This window comes from Podarcis melisellensis (assembly GCF_964234715.1).
Source record: "Podarcis melisellensis genome assembly, chromosome: 8".
NCBI classification, from domain to species: domain Eukaryota; kingdom Metazoa; phylum Chordata; class Lepidosauria; order Squamata; family Lacertidae; genus Podarcis; species Podarcis melisellensis.
Genome location: NC_138540.1, coordinates 52,115,398 through 52,137,212, shown reverse-complemented (window position 1 = coordinate 52,137,212; position 21,815 = coordinate 52,115,398). Strand labels below are relative to the sequence as shown.

The window sequence follows — 21,815 nt, the reverse complement described above, 5'->3', positions numbered from 1 at the left end:
CGCCTCTCCTGGTATGCCCCACGGAGAGCCTCAAGGTCCATAAATAACAACACCCTAGTGGTCCCAGGCCCTAAGGAAGTTAGATTGGCTTCAACCAGAGCCAGGGCCTTTTCAACTCTGGCTCCGGCCTGGTGGAACGCTCTGCCTCATGAGACCAGGGCCCTGCAGGATCTGATTTCTTTCCGCCGGGCCTGTAAGACAGAGTTGTTCCGCCTGGCCTTTGGCTTGGAGCCAATTTGATTCCCTCCCTCCCTCTCTCCCCCCCTTTCTTTTCCTTCTCCTCCTGCGATGAGGCTACATTTTAATATTTTAATGTTCCATTATTTTAATGTTGTATTTTATTCTTGTTTTTAAGTTGTAACCATTCATCTTGTTTTTATTATTGCTTGTAAGCCGCTCTGAGCCCGGCCTTGGCTGGGGAGGGCGGGGTATAAATAAAAAAATATTATTATTATTATTATTATTAAGGAAATTCACCTAAAAAATCAATATAATCAGAATAATGGTTAGGGCCCATTTTTCGTAAGTAGGAAATTGTTCATCATTATTATGGGAAAGTTTTATATTGCAAAGATGCTGGGAGACACAGTGCATTGTGACTGAATAAATTTACTCATGATGATGTTGCACCAGCAGTAATGAATTGAGTGCATTTATAGTAATTTCAGTCCTCTAGTGCCAGAAGAACTAGAAACCCACTGTTTTTGCATCTTCATGTTTTAATTCAAAAATACAAAGTTGTGTATAAAAATGTTTGTATACATAGATAACATTGAACATAAAAATAAATTCAACATGCAGAATCTTTCTCTGTTAAGTTTTAAAATCATCTTGATGATGCATATGATACATTAATACTACAGTAACATCTCAAAGCATCCCAAAGTTACCTTTTGATGCAGGAAGTAGACAGTTTTCCTTGCAATATGCAAAGAATAGTTTTCAAGTTAATAAAAAAATCTTGCTGTTGTCCTTTCTTTTTTGTTTTCTGATAGCAGCAGTGAGTGTGTGTGGTGGGTGTATAGTGACATTCAACAAGAAGCATCGGCAATCATCTCAGAATCTGAAAAATTGTGGCCAATGCTGAGTTTATAAAAGAACAGCAAGATTTTTGCCTGTTGTTTTGGAGCAAGCTTTGCCAACCTAACGACCTCCAGATGTTTTTAACTGCAGCTGTGCTGGCTGGGGTTGATGAGAGTTGCTGTGCAAAACATCTGGAGGATACCAAGTTGGCAAAAGCTGTATAAATAACAGAAATTCTTTTGTTTTCCTCCCAAGGAACTGCCTGGAGGTTATGGCAGAGTCAAGCCCGACATCGTTACTTACGGCTCCGGAGTAAGAGGTTCTGGCATGAAGGGTGGATGCCGCTCTCTCTCTGGGACCAGTGTGGCCTCACCTGTGGTGGCAGGTGCTGTCACCCTGCTAGTAAGGTAAGTGCTCAGTGAGAATGCAAGCACCGCAAAGGTTTACTTAAATAAAGATGAATTGGCTTAGTGCAGGGATCAACAGCTTTTGGGGGCCTATGAGTACATATGCAAACTGAAGAAACTGCTGTGGGCAGCACATGGAAGCATACCACAAGTTTTTCTGCTGGCTACCATAGGATGCTGTTTCCACATACAATTTCAGTGGGGGGGGGGAGTGGGAACCCCGTGGGGACCAGGGAAGGCCTCTGTGGGCACATGTGTGCCTGTGGGTACCATGTTGGCTAGTCCCAGTTTAGGAACAGTAAGCCTCAATTAGCCATGAAAGCCCCCCCTCCCCGAAGCTGTTCTGGAAACACAGCATGCTGTGGGATTTCAGAGTAAGCAGAGTTTGCAAGCAAAGTGACTTGCTTGATGTTGCTGCGAGTTAGTGGCTGAAGGGGGATTTGAACTGAGGATATTATGGCTTCACAGGTTTCAAGTTCAAAGGATAGCTGTAGCTTTAACATTTTTAAGGAATTGTTACAATCAATATAAAAGTGCTTCATTAGACTAATAGTTGTTTAATCAGTGTCCTACTTCAAGCAAGCTTATTGCATGAATTGATCACCCATTTCCTGTGTTGTCCTATGAATTTGGAATTGTTTTGTTAAAAAATTAACAGGCTTGGTTGTTGCATCTAACATTCCTACCATCTTATATTCTTTCATAACAACATTTTAAAATTTGAAGTAGCTAAAAAAATCTGCTCTTTCTGCAACCTTCATTTTACTGAGAGAAGCTTTGATGCTTTAGGGGCAGTATTTCTTAGCCTATGAGTCACAGCCTGAAAGTAAGTTGCAAAGCTTGCACAAGTTAGCCACAGACCACAAATAATTATCGCTGTTAATCCTTAACTGGTATAATGATACTTTTCCCAACTTTTTTGTTTCATTGCTATATTAAAATGCTGTGTTTGTCACTTGTAACTAAGCATCTGAAAAGACTCAAGAACTGTTCTATGGTGGCTGGCCGCAGATCCGGTGACAGTTTGCCACAAGGTGCTCATGCAGGGAGTTGTTTTCAGCAACTGTTAACTGGTTGCCTCTGACACACAGGCACCTGCACAACAGAGGCGAGCAGTAATAGTCACTCAAAACAATTCTCTGTACGAGCATCTTGTGGCAAACCATCACCGGATCCGCCAGGGCTAGTTAATAGTTAAGCCAGAGGTGATTTGGCATTTGCTTTGTCAAAATTTTGTCAACTGCTTTTCTGCTGAAGAAAAGTTAGAATGCATTTAGAAACCATTTGCAATGATGCCGTGAAGTTGTCCTTGAACTTATTAAACTGTCATGTGATTGGGTCCTCAAAAATAATTTGTTGGAAGTATGGTTTTCTGAATGTTGGCTTCATGCTACCAAAATTACTCCATTATTACTGAGTATCCTGAACTTGATAATGAAGCAATGCCTGTGCTGCTGATGTTTGGTGGTGCTTATGTTTGTGAGATAGACTTTTCAGCAGTGACTGCTATGATGGCAAAATACAGAAGCAGGCTGCATCATTAATAATTATTTGAGACTATGTCTTACTATCATCAAACACCACTTGTGAGTTGCCATACCAAAAGGTGGGGAACCATTGCTGTAGAGAACAAGATATCCAAATCTGGGTTTAAAAATTCTACATTTGTATCCAGTTGGATTTACTTCTGAGTAATGTGCATAGGATTGAACTGTAGAACAAAATTGTCTGAGCCCTGGTAGAAGCTGTATTATGAATTTATATTTCTTCTAAAATTTGTATTTCAATTTTCTGTGCCAATGTGCAGTCCAATTCAACTGGTATTCTGTTAGAATTGGTGAATTATTCCTGGGGTAGTAAAGGAGACGGCAAAATTTTAAGTACTTCTTTTTGTGTGTGTGTTTAAGAGAAGGTACTATTTATACCAATTTCTCCAGTGTTTACTTCAGTAAAATGTACTAGAAAAGGTTGCAGTAATAAAATAAGTTATTACAACAAGGCTGTGATTCATTTTTAACTTCAGCTTGGCTTGATGCCAGGACAATAGTATAACATTATAACTATTTTTCATTTTTAGCACAGTCCAGAAGCGTGAAATGGTGAATCCAGCTAGTATGAAGCAGGCCCTTATTGCATCCGCACGACGACTTCCTGGGGTCAACATGTTTGAGCAAGGACATGGCAAACTTGATCTTCTCAGAGCCTACCAGATTCTCAATAGTTATAAACCACAGGCCAGGTAAGACTGTATGCATGTTTTAATAACTCAAAAATAAACCTTTTTTTTTTTTGGTTATGTTATGAAATATATGTTGACCAAAGAATGCATCGGCACAGCCAAGATGACTTAAATTGACCAGCTTTTTTCCATCTCTGAACTTCTTTTGTGATTAAGCGAAGGTTTTGCTATTTTATTTGTTTGTGAGCATTTTTAACCCACATCTCACTGAAAAGGCTTATCCAGGGGTTTTTGGTTTTAAAAAACGTAGAGGCAATTAAAACAGTTCCTGTCCTCAGACTTACAATCAAAAACTCACAACACAAAAGAGGGCAGGAAGGGTTGTGGTGGTGGTAAATTATCACAGGCACCAATTCTTAAATAGTTCTTATAATGACCAGTTATTATGAAAGCAGTTTAGGGACGGGAGGAGCTTGATAGAGCTGGTCTTACAGGAGAGCTGATGGGATGGCCCTGCTTCTCATCTCTTCACAGCTGCAACCTGCTGTAATAGCTGCTACCGAAAGCCTGATGGAGCTGGTTTCAGTAGTTTACACTTGCCTAATTAGAATTGCCTAAGGCAAACCTTAGAGATAAATAAAAATGCAAATTATTTATCTGTTTAACAAAATATATGTCCTGCTTGATTGTAAGAAAATCTCCAAGCAGTTTACAAAAAATATTTATTATCAAGTTTGTAAGACTGCAGGCAAGGCCTGTGATTTTTAACTGTTATACAGTGCTTAGTACCTTTGGCACTTTAAATACAAAACAGCAAAAGAATGACCTAAGCTCGTGTATGGTTGAGGCTACCATATTCCCAGCTGTGGTCAAGAGCTGGAGGTGCATTTTGCTGTGCAAATTAACACCCTGGCAAGTGGTCCAGCATCATGATACAGTAACTTTGGGCTGGGGACCATTGCTGATGGTGATACCTGCTAGGACTCACCACTGCTAGTGACACATGTTGAGGTCTCTGCCTTCAGGATTCCAGAGGCCACCATTGTAGCCACCATCTTTCTTTTCCCAAAAATGAATGCCCTGGAAGTTCCATCATTCTGTATCATTGATAGACAAACATTGCATCAAACAGTAGTATTTGATAAGAGCAGGAAAAGGATGCATATGTGTTTTGGATAACACGTGATCAAGTACCGGAAAAACAGTTGAGTGTACAGTAAATGGGAGTGTGAACATGGTCTATGCCTTTTGCACCTAGTTCTGGCAAGTAGATCTTGGGGTTCTAGTAAAAAACAAAGTAGCCAGAGGTCTGCCCACCCTGTACTAAACAGTCTTCTCTATTTATTTATTTATGCTTTACAAAATGTGTACAGTGGTACCTCGGGTTACAGACGCTTCACGTTACAGACTCTGCTAACCCAGAAATAGTACCTCGGGTTAAGAACTTTGCTTCAGGATGAGAACAGAAATCGTGCTCCGGTGGCATGGCGGCAGCAGGAGGCCCCATTAGCTAAAGTGGTGCTTCAGGTTAAGAACAGATTCAGGTTAAGTACGGACCTCCGGAACGATTTAAGTACTTAACCTGAGGTACCATTGTATTGCTATTATTTCCATGACTGTATTGATTCAAAATAATATGAGCATATTTGACTCTGCCAGGTGTATTTACAATTTCAATTTTAATTTTTAAAGCCTAGGATTTAATGGAGAAGATTAAAACACTGGTCTTTTAGGCTCATGGCATGTTTATTTATTGACTGTATTTATACATGTATTCATTTTTTCCTGACTGTTTAGTTTGAGTCCGAGCTACATCGACTTGACGGAATGCCCTTACATGTGGCCATACTGCTCCCAGCCTATCTACTATGGAGGCATGCCAACAATTGTGAACGTTACTATCCTTAACGGAATGGGAGTCACTGGAAGAATTGTAGACAAGGTAGACTTTGAAAGAGTTGAACCTTATTCTGCAGAATGTTAGCTTCTCTTTCCTCCTGTAAATGAGATGTTTTGAGAAGTTGTTGTTGTTGTTTAGTCGTTTAGTCGTGTCCGACTCTTCGTGACCCCATGGACCAGAGAACGCCAGGCACCTCTGTCCTCCACTGCCTCCCGCAGTTTGGTCAAACTCATGCTGGTAACCTTGAAAACACTATCCAACCATCTCGTCCTCTGCCGTCCCCTTCTCCTTGTGCCCTCCATCTTTCCCAACATCAGGGTCTTCTCCAGGGAGTCTTCTCTTCTCATGAGGTGGCCAAAGTACTGGAGCCTCAGCTTCACAATCTGTCCTTCCAGTGAGCACTCAGGGTTGATTTCCTTCAGTATGGAGAGGTTTGATCTTCTTGCAGTCCATGGGACTCTCAAGAGTCTCCTCCAGCACCATAATTCAAAAGCATCAATTCTTCGGCGATCAGCCTTCTTTATGGTCCAGCTCTCATTTCCATACATCACTACTGGGAAAACCATAGCTTTAACTATACGAACCTTTGTTGGCAATGTGATGTCTCTACTTCTCAAGATGCTGTCGACTCTAGGCCTGTCATTGCCCTTCTCCCAAGAAGCAGGCGTCTTTTAATTTCGTGGCTGCTGTCACCATCTGCAGTGATCATTGAGCCCAAGAAAGTAAAATCTCTCACTACCTCCATTTCTTCCCCTTCTATTTGCCAGGAGGTGATGGGACCAGTGGCCATGATCTTCGTTTTTTTGATGTTGAGCTTCAGACCATATTTTGCGCTCTCCTCTTTCACCCTCATTAAAAGGTTCTTTAATTCCTCCTCACTTTCTGCCATCAAGGTTGTGTCATCTGCATATCTGAGGTTGTTGATATTTCTTCCGGCAATCTTAATTCCGGCTAGGGATTCATCCAGCCCAGCCTTTCGCATGATGAATTCTGCATATAAGTTAAATAAGCAGGGAGACAAAATACAGCCTTGTCGTACTCCTTTCCCAATTTTGAACCAATCAGTTGTTCCATATCCAGTTCTAACTGTAGCTTCTTGTCCCACATAGAGATTTCTCAGGAGACAGATGAGGTGATCTGGCACTCCCATTTCTTTAAGAACTTGCCATAGTTTGCCGTGGTCGACACAGTCAAAGGCTTTTGCATAGTCAATGAAGCAGAAGTAGATGTCTTTCTGGAACTCTCTAGCTTTCTCCATAATCCAGCGCATGTTTGCAATTTGGTCTCTGGTTCCTCTGCCTCTTCTAAATCCAGCTTGCACTTCTGGGAGTTCTCGGTCCACATACTGCTTGAGCCTTCCTTGTAGAATTTTAAGCATAACCTTGCTAGCGTGTGAAATGAGTGCAATTGTGCGGTAGTTGGAGCATTCTTTGGCACTGCCCTTCTTTGGGATTGGGATGTAGACTGATCTTCTCCAATCTTCTGGCCACTGCTGAGTTTTCCAAACTTGCTGGCATATTGAGTGTAGCACCTTAACAGCATCATCTTTTAAAATTTTAAATAGTTCAGCTGGAATACCATCACTTCCACTGGCCTTGTTATTTGCAGTGCTTTCTAAGGCCCATTTGACTTCACTTTCCAGGATGTCTGGCTCAAGAAGACCTGATCCTAAATATATGCATCCCATTGAAACTTAAGTCCATTCACCCTCATTCAATTTTATACAAGAAATTTCAAAATCTGCTGTTAGGGTAACATGACAATTAATTTTTGAGAACAGTTAAGTGGTTTGATGAATGCAGTAACATGGGGCTGTATCCAGCATTCTGTCTGCTGGCATAAAGCCTCTTGAGCTAGAGGACAGTTGAGTTTTTGTATTGCACAAGAGAGGAATCATTCTGCTGTTGCACAACAGATTCCACAATATATTGCACAACAAAGTTACCAGCAACCTGCTTGTGTATTCTTTAGCACAACAGTGTTCTAGCACAGAACATTTTGCCAACAAAAATCCCTAAATGGCTTTAACTTTGTGCTAATTGGGTACATAATTCCATGTTTTTATATTGTAAGCTTTCAGCATAAGCATTTTAAGGTTGTAGGGAACAGGAAGACCAGCAGTCTGCCTGACTGTTGCATCCAGTTCTGATGGAATACTTCCACTACACTCTGGTAAGTGGCAAAGTATATCAAAATACTGTGTGTAGTTCCTGATCATCATGTTGCTCTCTCTCCCTCATGCCTGTGCCTCCAATATGTCACAAAAGGGCTCTCCAGTCCACCTTTGTTAACCTGCAGGTCAAAGGTGATGTCATTCCTATTTAGTAAGGAAGAGCAGATCCAGAAAATGCATTGCTGAGTTTTCTTGAGTGCTGCCCATGGAAGTGGTGATTTATTCATCAAGTGTTCTAATGAACAAAATGCATTACACAGCCATCAATAGGGATCATGTTAGTTCAGAGTCATATATATATATATATTTATATCCATCAGTGTTTTAACCAAGCCACGTTTTGTTTTGTGTTATCTAGCCCGACTGGCAGCCCTATTTACCACAGAATGGAGATTACATTGAAGTGGCTTTCTCCTATTCCCCTGTTTTATGGCCTTGGTCAGGGTATCTAGCAATTTCTATTTCTGTTGCAAAGAAAGCAGCCTCATGGGAAGGCATTGCACAAGGACACGTCATGATCACTGTTTCCTCTCCAGCCGAAAATGAGGTATTTCTTACTTTGCTGTTTATTAAGCTGTAATCTGCTGTTGTTTACCCTAGCACAGTATGGCACATGACTGAGCAAAAAAAATGCAACTAGGAGAGAAACACATGCTAGTAATATAACTTTAGCATCCCTTATTGATACAGCAGCATGAAATGTAGCTAGATGATTGAATTAGGGTGCTTAAAGATCAAGCAAAAGGCAAGTGTGTTCTCTTTCCAAGTCTGAAAACTGACATAGAATTCTGAAGGTTGTGGCTTTGCTTGACCATGTGCTTTTCTTAGACCAGCAGCAGGAAACACATAGTCCAGGTGCCAGGTGCCGCCCTCCCAGCCTGTCTGTCTGTCACTCAGGACTCTCCTATGTCCATACTCTGTCTCTCAGCCACACCCACTCACCCCAGACCACACCTCTCACCTGCTTCACATACCCCTTGCATGTTTTTGCTTGGCTGGATTATGTCCTTAAACTTTGATAAAGCCTCTTGCTTATCTGGATAAAGGATGAAGGATAGAGGTGTGTGTGTGTGTGTGTGTGTGTGTGTGTACGTACACAAACTAGTCCGTTGCACAAAGGTAAAATGGATCTTCATTGCTCTGCCCAGTTTTCTGTCTAGCTCTGCCTACCACTGACATTCTCTCCTGGAAGGTTGATCAAAAAAGGTTCCTCACCCAGTCTGTAGTTGCTTTCATAAATGCTTTTGTTAATTCATACCAAGTGGGGCTGGCCTTGAGATCTAAACCTACTGGGCATATTGATGTATGCTAGGGGTGTGGGCACCAACAACAAGGGAACAAGCATCATCTAGCTTTAAAGTCCATGGGACCCAAAGGAGTGCTTTAGTCTTGCCCAGGTACTTGGACACACTTAGTGTGACTCTTGAAGATTTCATCTCTGGACAGCTGATGATCTCTTCTTACAAGCTGATTTTGAACACAAAACCCTTCCTTTCAGTACATGGCATAAATACTGTTTGGAAAATACAAGCACAAAATCTGAAATAGTTCAGCGTCTGTATCTTGCCTTTTGTCCAAGGAGGCTGGAGTGGTGCTGTAGTCTTGGAGCAACCTTGCAAAATAGGCAAGGTTGAGAGAGTGACCTGGCTAGTGTCACCTGGTGAGCTTTGTGGCTTACTGGGGTTTTTAAGCTGTATTTTCCGTATTCAAGCCACTACATCACAGTATTATACTGTGAGATTGTCAGGTTGTGGTAAGGGGTGGGATGGAATGTATTTGAACGACAGCTTTAAAAAATATTTATCAGTTGAATGTTCTGTAGTTTGGATTTTGTTTGGGGGAGCATTCTGCAGTACAACAGGCTCATTTTTGTTTCTACTTCTTTCAGTCGAAAGCTGGCGCTGAACAGACTTCAACCGTGAAACTCCCAATAAAAGTGAAAGTTATCCCGACACCCCCACGTAGTAAGCGTGTCCTCTGGGATCAATATCACAATCTCCGCTATCCACCAGGATATTTCCCAAGGGATAATTTGAGGATGAAGAATGATCCCTTAGACTGGTATGTGTGTGTGTATTGTGCATTACTGACCATTACTACTGTTTGAAATTGTTTTTAATACTGTTTTTAATGCTGTAACCCACTCTGGGACCTTAGGGTAAAGGGTGGATAATTGGTGGTGATGATGATGATACTGTCATGTAATAACATTGACAAAATAGGAAATACAATTCTTTTCTCAAGATAACATGGAGATTTGCCTAATCTTCTGTAGTTCTAGGGGAAATTATAAACTCAGGTCTGACATTCCATGAAAATCTGGTTCATTCACAAATTACAGTATTTCATCCTAGCTTAGAAAGAAAATAGGTCTTTGTCATTGTGACAGTAATAGAGGTAAACTACATCCTCAAATTAATGACTTGTGTAATTTGCATTTTCCTTTTTTGCCCTCCCCAAAATGTATCCTAAAAATCAATCCCTATTGGGATTTGTTCTGCTTTAAGCAAGATATAAAGTCTTTGAACATGGCAGTGGTCTGGATCACACATGACGCTAAGTCATGACGCTAAGCTGTTGCACAACCCCCCAAGCCATATATCTCACTGACTTGACTTTGCAACCCAAATGTTTTTGCCTGCTGAATGTTTCCTTAAACTCTGGTAAATGCCTCTTGTTTTTATGATGAAGAATACAGAGGGGTATGTATGGAAACCAGCCTACTGTACAAATGTAGTTTTTTCTTTGGCCTTGCCCACTGCAGGTGCTTGGAAGGAAATGTGGCTTTCAGGGTAACCCCCCCTTCTTCATACCTTGTGAAATATTTTTTTTTAGTTTATTATATGCACACAGTATTTCAAATTATATTCCTTCTTATCTGCCATTGGTCCTGAACCACAAGTGATAGGCTTTGTTCATAAACTGTGCACATTTATTGTTATACCAAAACCTTAGAAAGTAATATGACAAAAAATCAGGTTACATACTTCAATTGGTTTATTTAGGAACGGTGACCACATCCATACAAACTTCAGGGATATGTACCAACATCTGAGAAGTATGGGGTATTTCGTTGAAGTTCTTGGTTCACCTTTCACTTGTTTCGATGCCAGTCAGTATGGTAAGTAATTGTGAGCTTGCTGTTTATATATCAAGGCAGTTTTGGGGAGGCGAGCTTGCCCAAGCTCTCAAATTGAGGATGGGATGGCCAAAAAAAGATGTAAGGCCAAAACCAGGAGGGGAGCCAAATGGAGGCTGCTGGTTTCCTTAAGCCAGAGGAAAATCACCACATGAGACTTGGGAGTGAGAGGAGAGGAGGTAGGCCTGGCCAGAAAGCTGCTTGAAAAGGGGCACAGAAGCCAAGACAGGAGGATAAATGTGACTGTCTTTAGTCAAAGAGAGAACCCGGCATTTCAGCAGAGAAAGGACAGGATGTGAATCACTGGCTACCTGCTCTCTGAGGCAAAAAGTTGGGCCAAGCATTGTTCTACCTCCCTTCATAAAAAGGTCTGGGAGCAAGCAAAGGGCAAAGTGATGTTGGGCAGGTTTTTGTCATTCTGAATTGTTGTTCCCCTTTTCCTGCAGGGACCTTATTGATGGTGGACAGTGAGGAAGAGTATTTTCCAGAAGAAATCACTAAACTGAGGAGGGATGTTGACAATGGACTGTCACTCATAATATTCAGTGACTGGTACAACACCTCAGTGATGAGGAAAGTCAAGTTTTACGATGAAAACACAAGGTATGGATATTCAGGAACTGGCCAGATTTAAGCCATTGCCTGCTCTATCCTATATTGTCCTTTATACAGCTCACCTAGAGGTAGATTTTTTATTTATTTCAGAATTTTCTAGATGGTCAGTCAGAGGATTTCAAAAACAAGTGGTTGTTGGCTGATGTAGTTTGTTACTTGTAGGGAAGCTTTAAAATGTTAGTACAAAAATGAAAAACTTAAATCTGAATATTTAAGTGGCTCAGGACCGCAGTACCTCAAGGACTGCCTCCATTCATATGAAGCAACCTGGACCCTGTAATCATCATTTAAGGCCCTACTTTGTGTCCCTTCTTTGCGATAGGTCTGGAGTGTGGCAACACAAGAATGGGCTTTTTCTGTGATGGCTCCCTGTTTGTGGAATGCTCTCCCCAGGGAGACTCGCCTGGTGCCTTAGTTACATACCTTTAGGTGCCAGGCAAAAACGTTCCTGTTTTCCCAGGCCTTTGGCTAATTAAATGAATTTATGAAATAGTGTTTTGTTCAAAAACTGGTGGGGGACTTATTTTTGTTTTGTTATTATGGTATGTATTTTTGTGCTTTTATATTGCAAACCACCCTGTGTTCTTTGGATGAAGGGCAGTAGAGAAGTTTAATCAATAATAATAATAATAAACTTCAGCTCTTTTTCTTTTTTTTAAAGAGGCCTAGGCAAACTTATTCAGTCATTGGCAGATGCACATGGAATATTGTAAAGCCTCTGCATATCTGAGGCTTCTCCAAATATGAATCCTGTTGTCTTTGGTGATTATTGTGTCAGCATGGACATTAGGTGTGGGTCGTGGCAGTTCAAATTTACCCACCAAAGAAATGACAGTGTTTTCTGGGTTGTGATAACTTGCCTTGTGGTGATGCATTTGTAGGCAGTGGTGGATGCCTGATACTGGGGGAGCTAATATTCCAGCTCTGAATGATCTTCTCTCGGTGTGGGGCATGGCCTTTAGTGACGGGCTCTATGAAGGGGATTTTACCATGGCAAGTCATGAAAGTAAGTCAACTGGGTGTCTTATTTATTTACTGCATTTATATGCCACCAGTCTGCCAAGACACAATTTTAAAATACTAAAATAAATCATGCAGAAAGTAAGGTTCACACACGGGCGACAGGGTGAGTAGGGTAGGGTAGGTAGAGGGCAGTGTAACTGGGACAGGCCCTGATATCTCTGCTTGCTTGCTTCACTCTCCTCCTCATGGGGTTGATGGTGTCCATTGGCCCTGTGTAGTTTGACCCAAGCAGGCTCTCTTTTCCCTTATCACAGGACTGATGGACAGGATGTTTGCAGAGGGGGCCACCTTGATAGCTCCACCACTCAGAAGCTATTGTGGGTGGTGGCCTGGGAGAGTTTGTTTTTGTTTTTGCCAGCCCTTGCCAGCCCTTAAGTTGTGGGATTCCATTCCCACAGAGGTGCATTTGGCACCTTAATTGTACAGTGTTCAGTGTATGCACCTCTTTACCCTGGCCTTCAACACTGGAGATATCTATATCCACAGAAAGAGAGAGAGACTCATTTATATGAATGACCCACCCTAGTTGTGATTGTAATTTGTTTTAAGCTATTTTAATGCACTATTTTTATTTCTGTAACCCACCCTGGGACCTTCTTGTGAAGAGTGGGTAATATATATATAATAACAAGAACAAGAGCAATAACTAATAATAGCAGTGGGAATAGAGGCAGACAAGGGAGTTGGAGTCTGTGGAACGTTTTGCCAGATCGGGATCTTGAAAGGATACCTGTGTCTTTTAAGATATATATTGAAGGGAGAATTGCACCTGGTTCAAAGTCTGTCGTTACTGCAGTGGGAAAAGTGGGGAAAGTTGTGGCTAGTAACAGATCTTCTTTTGCACCTTTTAGGCTTCAATCCTATATGCACATGTACAAGGAAGGCACAAGAGCTTTCTCAGCATAGGCCCAAAAGCTATTAAAAGGGTAGTGTGGCTGGGTTGGGGTGGCTGATTTGAATCCACCAGTCAAGTTATGATTGCAAGATTCTAGTTATAAGCTAGACTTGGTGAATTGCTCCCTTTTTATTATTTGCAGTGAACTACGCCTCTGGATGTAGTATTGCAAAGTTTCCAGAAGATGGCATTGTGATTGCACAGACCTTTAAGGATCAAGGTACAGAGCTGCATTTCATTTCATATTCCTCCTAGGTAGACACAGAATTATGGTTCATTGTATAATTTAACTTCCAGCAGCTCTTTTGGGCATGACAGGGGTTAACTTTTCGCTTAGTTTTTCAAGTAAAATAAAAGCAAAGAGCCACCTTCCATGCTGATCTTTGTTCATCCAAAGTGTCCAAAAGTGTCCAAAACTGTTGCACTGGAAAGGCTTACAGCCACATCCTGACTCACCACTTTGAAGGTCTAAGTGGCTTCCAAATAACTTTGGGTAAAGTTGTTTGCAAACTTGAATCAGGTGGGTTTCCAGATGTGGATCTCCTGCCCTAAAGAACCACCCCATCCCCGGAACACTCCCCCGCCCAAAGAGCTCCAAAATCTGAGAGCAGAGCTGGTGGGTATGGGTTAACTCATGGACAGTAAAGCATGAGAGGCTAGCGTGTGGCTCTTCAGATGCTGTTGGACTACAGCTTCCATCATCCTTGGCTGTTGGCTATTCTGGCTGGGGCTGATTAGAGTTGGGGTCTGGCAACATCTAGAGGGCCACAGCACTTAGCCCTTGGGCATTATAGGCTTTTTCCTGCCTCCAGCCCTGCATCAGGAGCGCTGCTTTGTAAAATCACTGGAGTTTAAAAAGCAACTTGCAGTTTCTCATGAGCAAGAAAAAGAGCTGCTATTTATTCCGTTAATCACTTTTGACCTCTGCTCCCAACACACATGTGTGGCTCTCTTCACGTGCAGCTTTGATACAAGGACTCTGCTACAATTCTTTTGATAACAGAGAAAGGACAATGGAAGTCGCTTTTTGGTTTTTTAAAAATGGCTTCCCCAAATTAGTCTCCTAATCTTCTTTCCTTTTATGCTGAACCATTAACTATGACTGTTGATAAACCAGAAAGTTCCAATTATAATGAAAAGTACATTTGCCTTCTTGTATAGCCATTGCTTGCTGCTCATTATTTGCCCTTATCTTTCATGGAAGCAAAATAAAGAATGATGGCAATTTGGTGGTATTGTATTTGGCTTTTCAGTCCTGTTGCAACCTGTTTAGATCATGTTTAACCATTTTACAAAGCTCTTGAGAGTTTCAGGCAGGGAGTCTTTCCTAAGCCTATCTGGAGGTGCCTGTGAGGATTAAACATGGGACCTTCTGCATTCAAAGCAGATGCTCTACCACTGAGCAATGGGCATTCCCCAACACTCCACATTTCCACTGTAAATCCATTTAAATAAATGTGCATGAGAATTACAACTCTTCTGTCCTTTGGAAGCCATAGGAAATCATTTAAAGTGCAGAGGTGCAGCATTATATAGATGAAGATACATAGGATTAAGGCAATGGGAGGGTTTTTCCATTTTGTTCACACACACACACACGGACACACCCATCCTGTAGAAGTGTAATGCATCTTAAATCTTTTGTTTGAGAGCCAGTGTTTTTTGACTACCCAAGTTATGCAAGATCATTGGGATGTTGCCATTTGACAATTTTCCTTTCCACCCTTTCCTCTAGGTCTTGAAGTTTTAAAGCAGGAAACTGCAATAGTAGAAAACGTCCCCATTTTGGGCCTTTTCCAAGTTCCTTCAGAAGGTGGAGGCAGAATCGTTTTGTACGGTGATTCAAATTGCTTGGATGATAGCCACAGGCAGAAAGGTGTGTTACGTTTGCTAAGAAAGCATCCCATTACTCGTGTAAGTTAAAGTCTGTTGTCACAATGCCAATGCACAGCGGACAGCCACCCTGCCATATGGTAAAATGACTTCATATCTGCAGTAGAACAAGTTGAAATCCCACCTTCGCTAGTGGCAGGTCTCTTATTGCAAAATCCTAGGTATGTCTACTCAGAAGCAAAGGGCAGTTAGGTTTACTCCCAGTAATTGGGCACAGGAATGCAGCTTTAGTGGAAGAATTATTCATGAGTGAGAGAGAGAAGGAGACAGAAAAGAATCTCAATCTTACAAGCTCGGAAAAAAGATTTACTGAGAAGAAATGATCTGATTTGAGGTGATTCAGAGTTAATAATTGCAAGATTCTTTTGGATTAGTCATGGAGTGCTGTTACTTTTGCATAGCAAATTTGCATAGTAAATTTACAAGCAAATTTTTTAAGACTTAAAGAGTAAACCTTGTCTTTAGCGGTTTCCTACCATTTGCTGATTTCTTCTCCCGCTTCAGCTTCCAGACAGAATAACTTCACTCGGACTTGAAAAAGAAACTCCTTGAATGGTTCCATGCAAAGATGTGGGGGTGGGAAATTCATAGGACCAGAAGATCTAATAGAACCCTCAGAACTATTCCTTCTACTGTTTTTTCAAACGCTTTACATTTCTGGATGATATTGAAGGCTTGTCATACTCAGAGTAGACCTATTGTATCCATTGGGTCTACTCCATGTATGACTATGGTTGGAAATTATTTACTGTCCATCTTTCATTTGATGCCTTCAATTTGCAATTCCTGTGTTTTAGCTTTCATACCAAATATAGGGAATTTAGGGATTTTGATCCCTATAATTAATTGTTAGATTTCTTACTCATTCTTCATCATAAGGTCCCAAAATACACTACAGCAGCAGAAACAATGCAGTTTAAAACAAAATATCACTACAAAAAAGTAAAATAGATCAAAGGCCTGGGGAGCGCTATGTCTTTAGCATACAATGAAAGCTGAATAACGATGGCACAAGTTGCCCCTCTGTTGGAAGGGAATTCCACCACTGTGACAGAGAAAGCCCTCTCCCATGTTACCACCCTCGAGACACTACTGATCTTAACACCTGGGAAGGTCTGTAGGGAACAGCGCAGTCTTTCGCCCATTTGGGGCCTAAGTCATGGAGGGCTTTGAACACCAGTGTGAGTGCCTTCAGTTGGGCTTGGAAACAAACACCAGGTCAGCATCCAGAGGATGCCTTTAAATTCAGCGCCGGGTTCTTTGTATCAGTCAAAGAGGATAGCTTTAAATACAGTATCAGACTGGCTTTCATGTTGCAAATTGAAAGCAGTACCTCCTGCTGTGACATCAGTGAGCTTAGCTGTGTTTAAAATTCCTCGCATATATGATTTGTAAATCCTAAAAACGTGTCTGACCTCTGTTTTTTTTAATTAAAAAAAAAATCAAAGGTGAGCATTTCAATTACATCAGGATTATGCAGATTAACTCCCATTCCCACCAAACTGCTATCCTGGGTGGGAATTGTCAGACAGTGTTTTTTGAACTGTTCTAAAATGGTCTGTGAAAGCTAAACTAGATTTGCAAGGTCTGAAAATTTGGTGAGTTAAAATTTCCCCAGCACAGTAGTTTTTGTTCATGCCAAAAAGATATGTGCCTCAAAATAACCTATTCCCAATTTAAAGGCTGAAAACAATTATGATGCCCCTCTGGGCAGCCCTGTTCTGCTGCATTAATAAACATTGCTCTTGTAAACGAAAGCCTTCTTTCTAACAGCTTAGATTGACTTTATTGCACCATGTCAATTCACATGAAAGAGAGCAAACATTTTAAAATTCACTGGGTAGCCATGGATAAGACTTCTCTCACAGGGTTGATGTCGTGAAGGCATAGAAGACAGGCATTGAGGCTCCATCCCAACAGCTCACTAAGCCATCGTGATGGAAGCTTAACTTCCCTTTAGTGTCTGAACCATCACATTAAACCATTGTTTGTGATAGGCAACACCAGAATCAGAAAATAAGGTTTGAAATGCATTTGCATTTTGAACTAACAAACCATGGTGATGGCTATTGTTCCACCTCTGAAGGAGCCTGCATTATAGAAATGGGAGTGCTGAGCAGATCAGAGACATGGTTTAAAGCTGCATCATCCCTGACGGTTGGCCACGCTGCCTGGGACTGATGGGAGTTGAAACCCAGGCTCAGAGCATTCCCCATTCCATTCTTAGTCCCAGCAAAAGAATTGGGCTGAGCTTCAGGAGCATAGCACAGAAAAACAGCAGCAATGCAGTGTCAAGGGAAAACAGGTGGCAGCAGTGGATTTAAAATTGTCTATCAGTGTAGTTAATGTGTGGAGTTGGTTTGTTTGGCTTAAAACACTCAATTTTTTATTTTTATTCTTAAATTCCAGATTGCTTTTGGCTTCTTGATTCTCTTCTTCAATACACATCTTATGGAGTTATGCCACCAAGCCTCAGCCATTCAGAAAACAGACAACGACCTCCAACAGGCATAGGCTATGCTCTTCCAGAGCGAATGGAAGGTGATTTTCATTTGATTTGTGCTGCTACAGATGAGCTGTGGTAGTATTTGGCCTGGGAGTAGGGTGGATGGTTCCATTGTTATTATTCTCAGACTTATTAGTTGCTGTTTAAAAACAAAATGCAAATCCAAAGCGACTTGCAGTGTAATGTACAGTGGTACCTCAGGTTAAGAACTTAATTCGTTCCAGAGGTCCATTCTTAACCTGAAACTGTTCTTAACCTGAGGTACCACTTTAGCTAATGGGGCCTCCCACTGCCACCGTTCAATTTCTCTTCTCATCCTGAAGCGAAGTTCTTAACCCGAGGTACTATTTCTGGATTAGCGGAGTCTGTAACCTGAAGCGTCTGTAAACCGAGGTACCACTGTAATACAAAAATCAAAAGCACTATAAAGCTAAAACAAGCTAAAAACACTAATATACATAGAAAGCAGTCTTGTATTCTGCACACTAAGAGGCTGTAGTGTCTAAAAATCTCTTAAGTTAAAGGCCAATAATCTGGCGGGGGGGGGGAGTTGTTGCCTGGCCTGGTGCCTAAATGTAGCCAGCAGTGGACCCAGGCAGGTCTTCCCAAGGTGACCATTCCATAAGTGGGAGATCTACCACTGAAAAGGCCCATTCTCAGGTTGCCAGCTTCTGGATCTCCCTCAGAGAAGGCACACAGAGAAAGGACCTCAGATGATGAACACAAGGTCCAGGTTAGTTTACTGCTCTTACCTGCCTTAGTCTGTTTGGCAGGGTTCATAGCGGGCAGGGGTCAAATGCAAATGTGGGAGGAGGGGAAGGGAAATGCAGGCTCTTGGACACTCTCCCAATATCTGGCTCCCACTTCAGGTTGACTCTTTCCATGGGAAGCATGAGGCAAATGTATCTGCCCTCCAACCAGAACGCTTGCTCCATGCCTCCACCTACAGTAGAATTTGGGAGGGTGTGTGTACTCCAGGAATGGCAAGATGTGTCCCTCATGCTTAGAAAACAGCACGGGCAGTAGGCAGGGAATTATCTTCTGGTATAACTGTTTCGCTGTGTGATTTCAGGTAACCATCTTCATCGATATTCGAAGGTGCTCGAGGCTCACCTGCGTGACCCTAAGCCCCGCTCACTCCCAGCGTGTCCTCATTTGTCTTGGGCGAAGCCACAGCCTCTGAACGAAACGGCTCCCAGGTTGCAATTTCTGATTTTGCTAAATCCACCTTTAGTTTCCAGTTTCCAGTTTTGAATGTAATAAATATGGCACTCAATCAACACAGTATTTTGTCTGATTAACTTTCCAGGCATATGAATGATACTGTTAAAACGGAATTAAAAACATACCAAAAAACCCCCATAGAACCAGCAGTTAGCTGAATTCACACACCAGATTCGCAAGAAACCTCCCAAAAAGTAGTTTCTAGCTCTCCTAATTGTGGAGATGAAAATGCCATCTTTAATATTTAAGGCCCACCATCTAGAAGTGAAACAACATGGAATGCCAGACCTTGCAGTTGAGGCCAGGTGAAGCAAATGTGTGTACCCAGCATGCACTGACTTCCCAGTTGCTCAGACCATCAAAACAGGCCAGGGGTTTTCATAAGATTTGGGGAGTATCACCTGACCCCTTCTGACCTATAGATGTAAGGAGGCTCTTCTGTCCACTGCGGCTAGTCTCTGCAGTTTCCATGTGCCACTGCCCAGCTCTGGCCAAACAAGGCTGGGTCGCTGCCTGACCTAGTTTACAATCCTAATTGTATCCCACCTAAGATGTACATAGAGTAGACCCACTGAAATGTTCAGATATTCAAAATGTTTTCTAGCAATCTTGATTGACTAGTAGTTCAGTGTACAAATAGTTCTGGATGCTTTCATTTTTTCCAGCAACCTATGGAAACATCAGAAGTTACTGTCAATCGACCTGGACAAAGTGGCTTTACCAAGTTTCCGTCAGAACCGACCCCAAGTAAGGCCTTTGTCACCTGGAGAAAGTGGAGCCTGGGATATTCCAGGGGGTAGGTGCCAGAATGGTGGAACACCTGTTGCCCACAGTGCATCACACCACCCTAAATGAGATAGAAGCATACACACCTATGCAGAAGAAATACAGAGACATCTGGAATCATCTTGATCCAACTTTTAGTTATCAAAATTACAGCTCATTTATGCCTCTTTAGTTTGTATTTTTTTGGCCATAATTAGTGCTAGCATGCCTGCCCACAGTGTTCACAGGCATAGCTTTTGAAATTTCTGGCTTTTGATATTTTGGAAAAGTAGTTTTCATATTTCCTAGCTTTCATTGTAGCCACTTTCTATGTAGAGTAGTCTGATAAGGAGCCCCTGTATGTCTGCCATTGAAATTCCTCTTGGGGAATGCTCTATGGCACATACCCTGTTTATGCACACTGATGCCTAGCCCTGATGGGACACCCCCATGTGAACTCAAAGAACACCCTGGAGCAGGGGTGGGAAACCATTTTTAGCCCAAGGGGTCACATTTTCTCATGGGCAGCCTCCAAGGGGCCACATGCTAGTGGTGGGTGCGGCCAGATGTGTACCGCTCTCCATACAGGCAAGGAAGAGTTCATAGTTCTGGGATACTTTACAGCCAGGTAAAATCAATAGAGGAGGGCACATAGTAGGTTCAGTGTTTCATATTCTAACATTGGTTTTCAAACTGGTAGTCTCCCCCACAAGGGAAACTTTAGGCAGGCCTATGCTTTTGGTGATCAGCTTTAATAAAATTTCATGGAAGTGATCCCTGGTTGAAATCAGTGAGTTGTATCCAACCAAGTCCTGCTCAGACTAGACCCATTTGAAATTAATGGGCCTAAGTTGGCCGCGACTATTAATTTCAATGGGTCTACTCTGAGTTAGACTGGGAGTTTCTACAACTCTTGTTTGCCCATGGGTTAATGCATCCTCAGCTTGCTTACATTACTCTCCTCCCTTTCCCATACAGGAATAATGCCTGGACGGTACAACCAGGATGTGGGAGGGACGATACCCGTCTTTGCATTACTCGGTGCTATGGTGGTCCTGGCCTTCTTTGTGGTGCAGATCAAAGCTAAGAGCAGGCCAAAGAGACGGAAGCCCAGAGTCAAGCGGCCACAAATTATACAGCAGGGTCACCTACCAAAGACACCATCTGTTTGACCACAGTTGCCAAAGATTACCTTCTACTGGCTGCTTCATGGAATTATGATGATTGTTACTAATGAAGATTGCTTGTGCCTGGCATTTGGTGACTGATTCAAGCAGGAACCCATGTTTTCTTCGGCTACTGACAAAACAAGAACTCAGTGGATCATCACGAGATTTTTTTATAAAAAACTACTATTATTTTCAGTAGCTGAATCCACCAAAGCCTTGAGCACTATTTAAAAAGAACCGATATGTTGTTCTATTTCCCAAAAAGGGAGGAAAAGAGACCTTGTTTTCCTTTTCTTTTAAACTGACCAAACCTTTTCATTAGAGGCTATTTTCTATATTTATTTTAGGAAGAACTTGGGAGAAGAGCCTCTTCAAGGCTCTTGGCTATCTGATAGCAGAACCATTTTTTCTGAATGGAATGCAGTTTTCTAATACTATATATTACAAAGAGAAATAGAACTCGCAACATCCTGCTGTAAGGACGAAAATGCAAAACTGACAGGGAGAAGGGGACAAATCAGTGTGGCAAAATCCTTCTGTTTATTTTTATAAAGCAACTTACCATGATGTTTTGTAATTTTTTGGCATGATTTCACCATTGTTGGTGGAGAAATTTTTTCCAATAAATATGTTACCTGTATCGAAGCTGAAACAAAAATGCATAGAAGTTTTTCCTCCTTGAAAGCTTGGGTAGGAAGCAAACCTTTTCATTTGTGAACATAAGCACTTTGATTGGGTTTTGACTGCCATATAGACTTGCCTGGCTTGCACACTAACCTAAACCCTGGCTTAGCATGCAAGTATGCAGACTCTGGGACAGGAAATAGTGGCTGCTTACCACCTCCACCACCCCAATATTATTCTGATGCTGTGCTGAACCTAACCCATGGCTTTCTTTAGCATG

At 41.8% G+C, this 21,815-nt stretch overlaps 1 protein-coding gene across 1 annotated transcript in view; it reads left to right on the top strand.

Annotated features, from left to right (window-relative positions):
* Positions 1-21,569, top strand: part of MBTPS1 (membrane bound transcription factor peptidase, site 1) — a 36,269-nt gene extending 14,700 nt beyond the window's left edge. The window contains exons 10-23 of the mRNA XM_081920272.1: positions 1,279-1,430; positions 3,508-3,669; positions 5,407-5,551; positions 8,041-8,229; positions 9,571-9,743; positions 10,688-10,803; positions 11,268-11,424; positions 12,318-12,442; positions 13,497-13,574; positions 15,090-15,230; positions 17,657-17,788; positions 18,826-18,952; positions 19,643-19,773; positions 20,721-21,569. Of these exons, the coding sequence (XP_081776398.1) occupies positions 1,279-1,430; positions 3,508-3,669; positions 5,407-5,551; positions 8,041-8,229; positions 9,571-9,743; positions 10,688-10,803; positions 11,268-11,424; positions 12,318-12,442; positions 13,497-13,574; positions 15,090-15,230; positions 17,657-17,788; positions 18,826-18,952; positions 19,643-19,773; positions 20,721-20,914 (2,022 nt within the window). The 3' untranslated portion in view covers positions 20,915-21,569. The remainder of the gene's footprint in view (positions 1-1,278; positions 1,431-3,507; positions 3,670-5,406; positions 5,552-8,040; positions 8,230-9,570; positions 9,744-10,687; positions 10,804-11,267; positions 11,425-12,317; positions 12,443-13,496; positions 13,575-15,089; positions 15,231-17,656; positions 17,789-18,825; positions 18,953-19,642; positions 19,774-20,720) is intronic.
* The last annotated feature ends 246 nt before the right edge of the window (positions 21,570-21,815 follow it).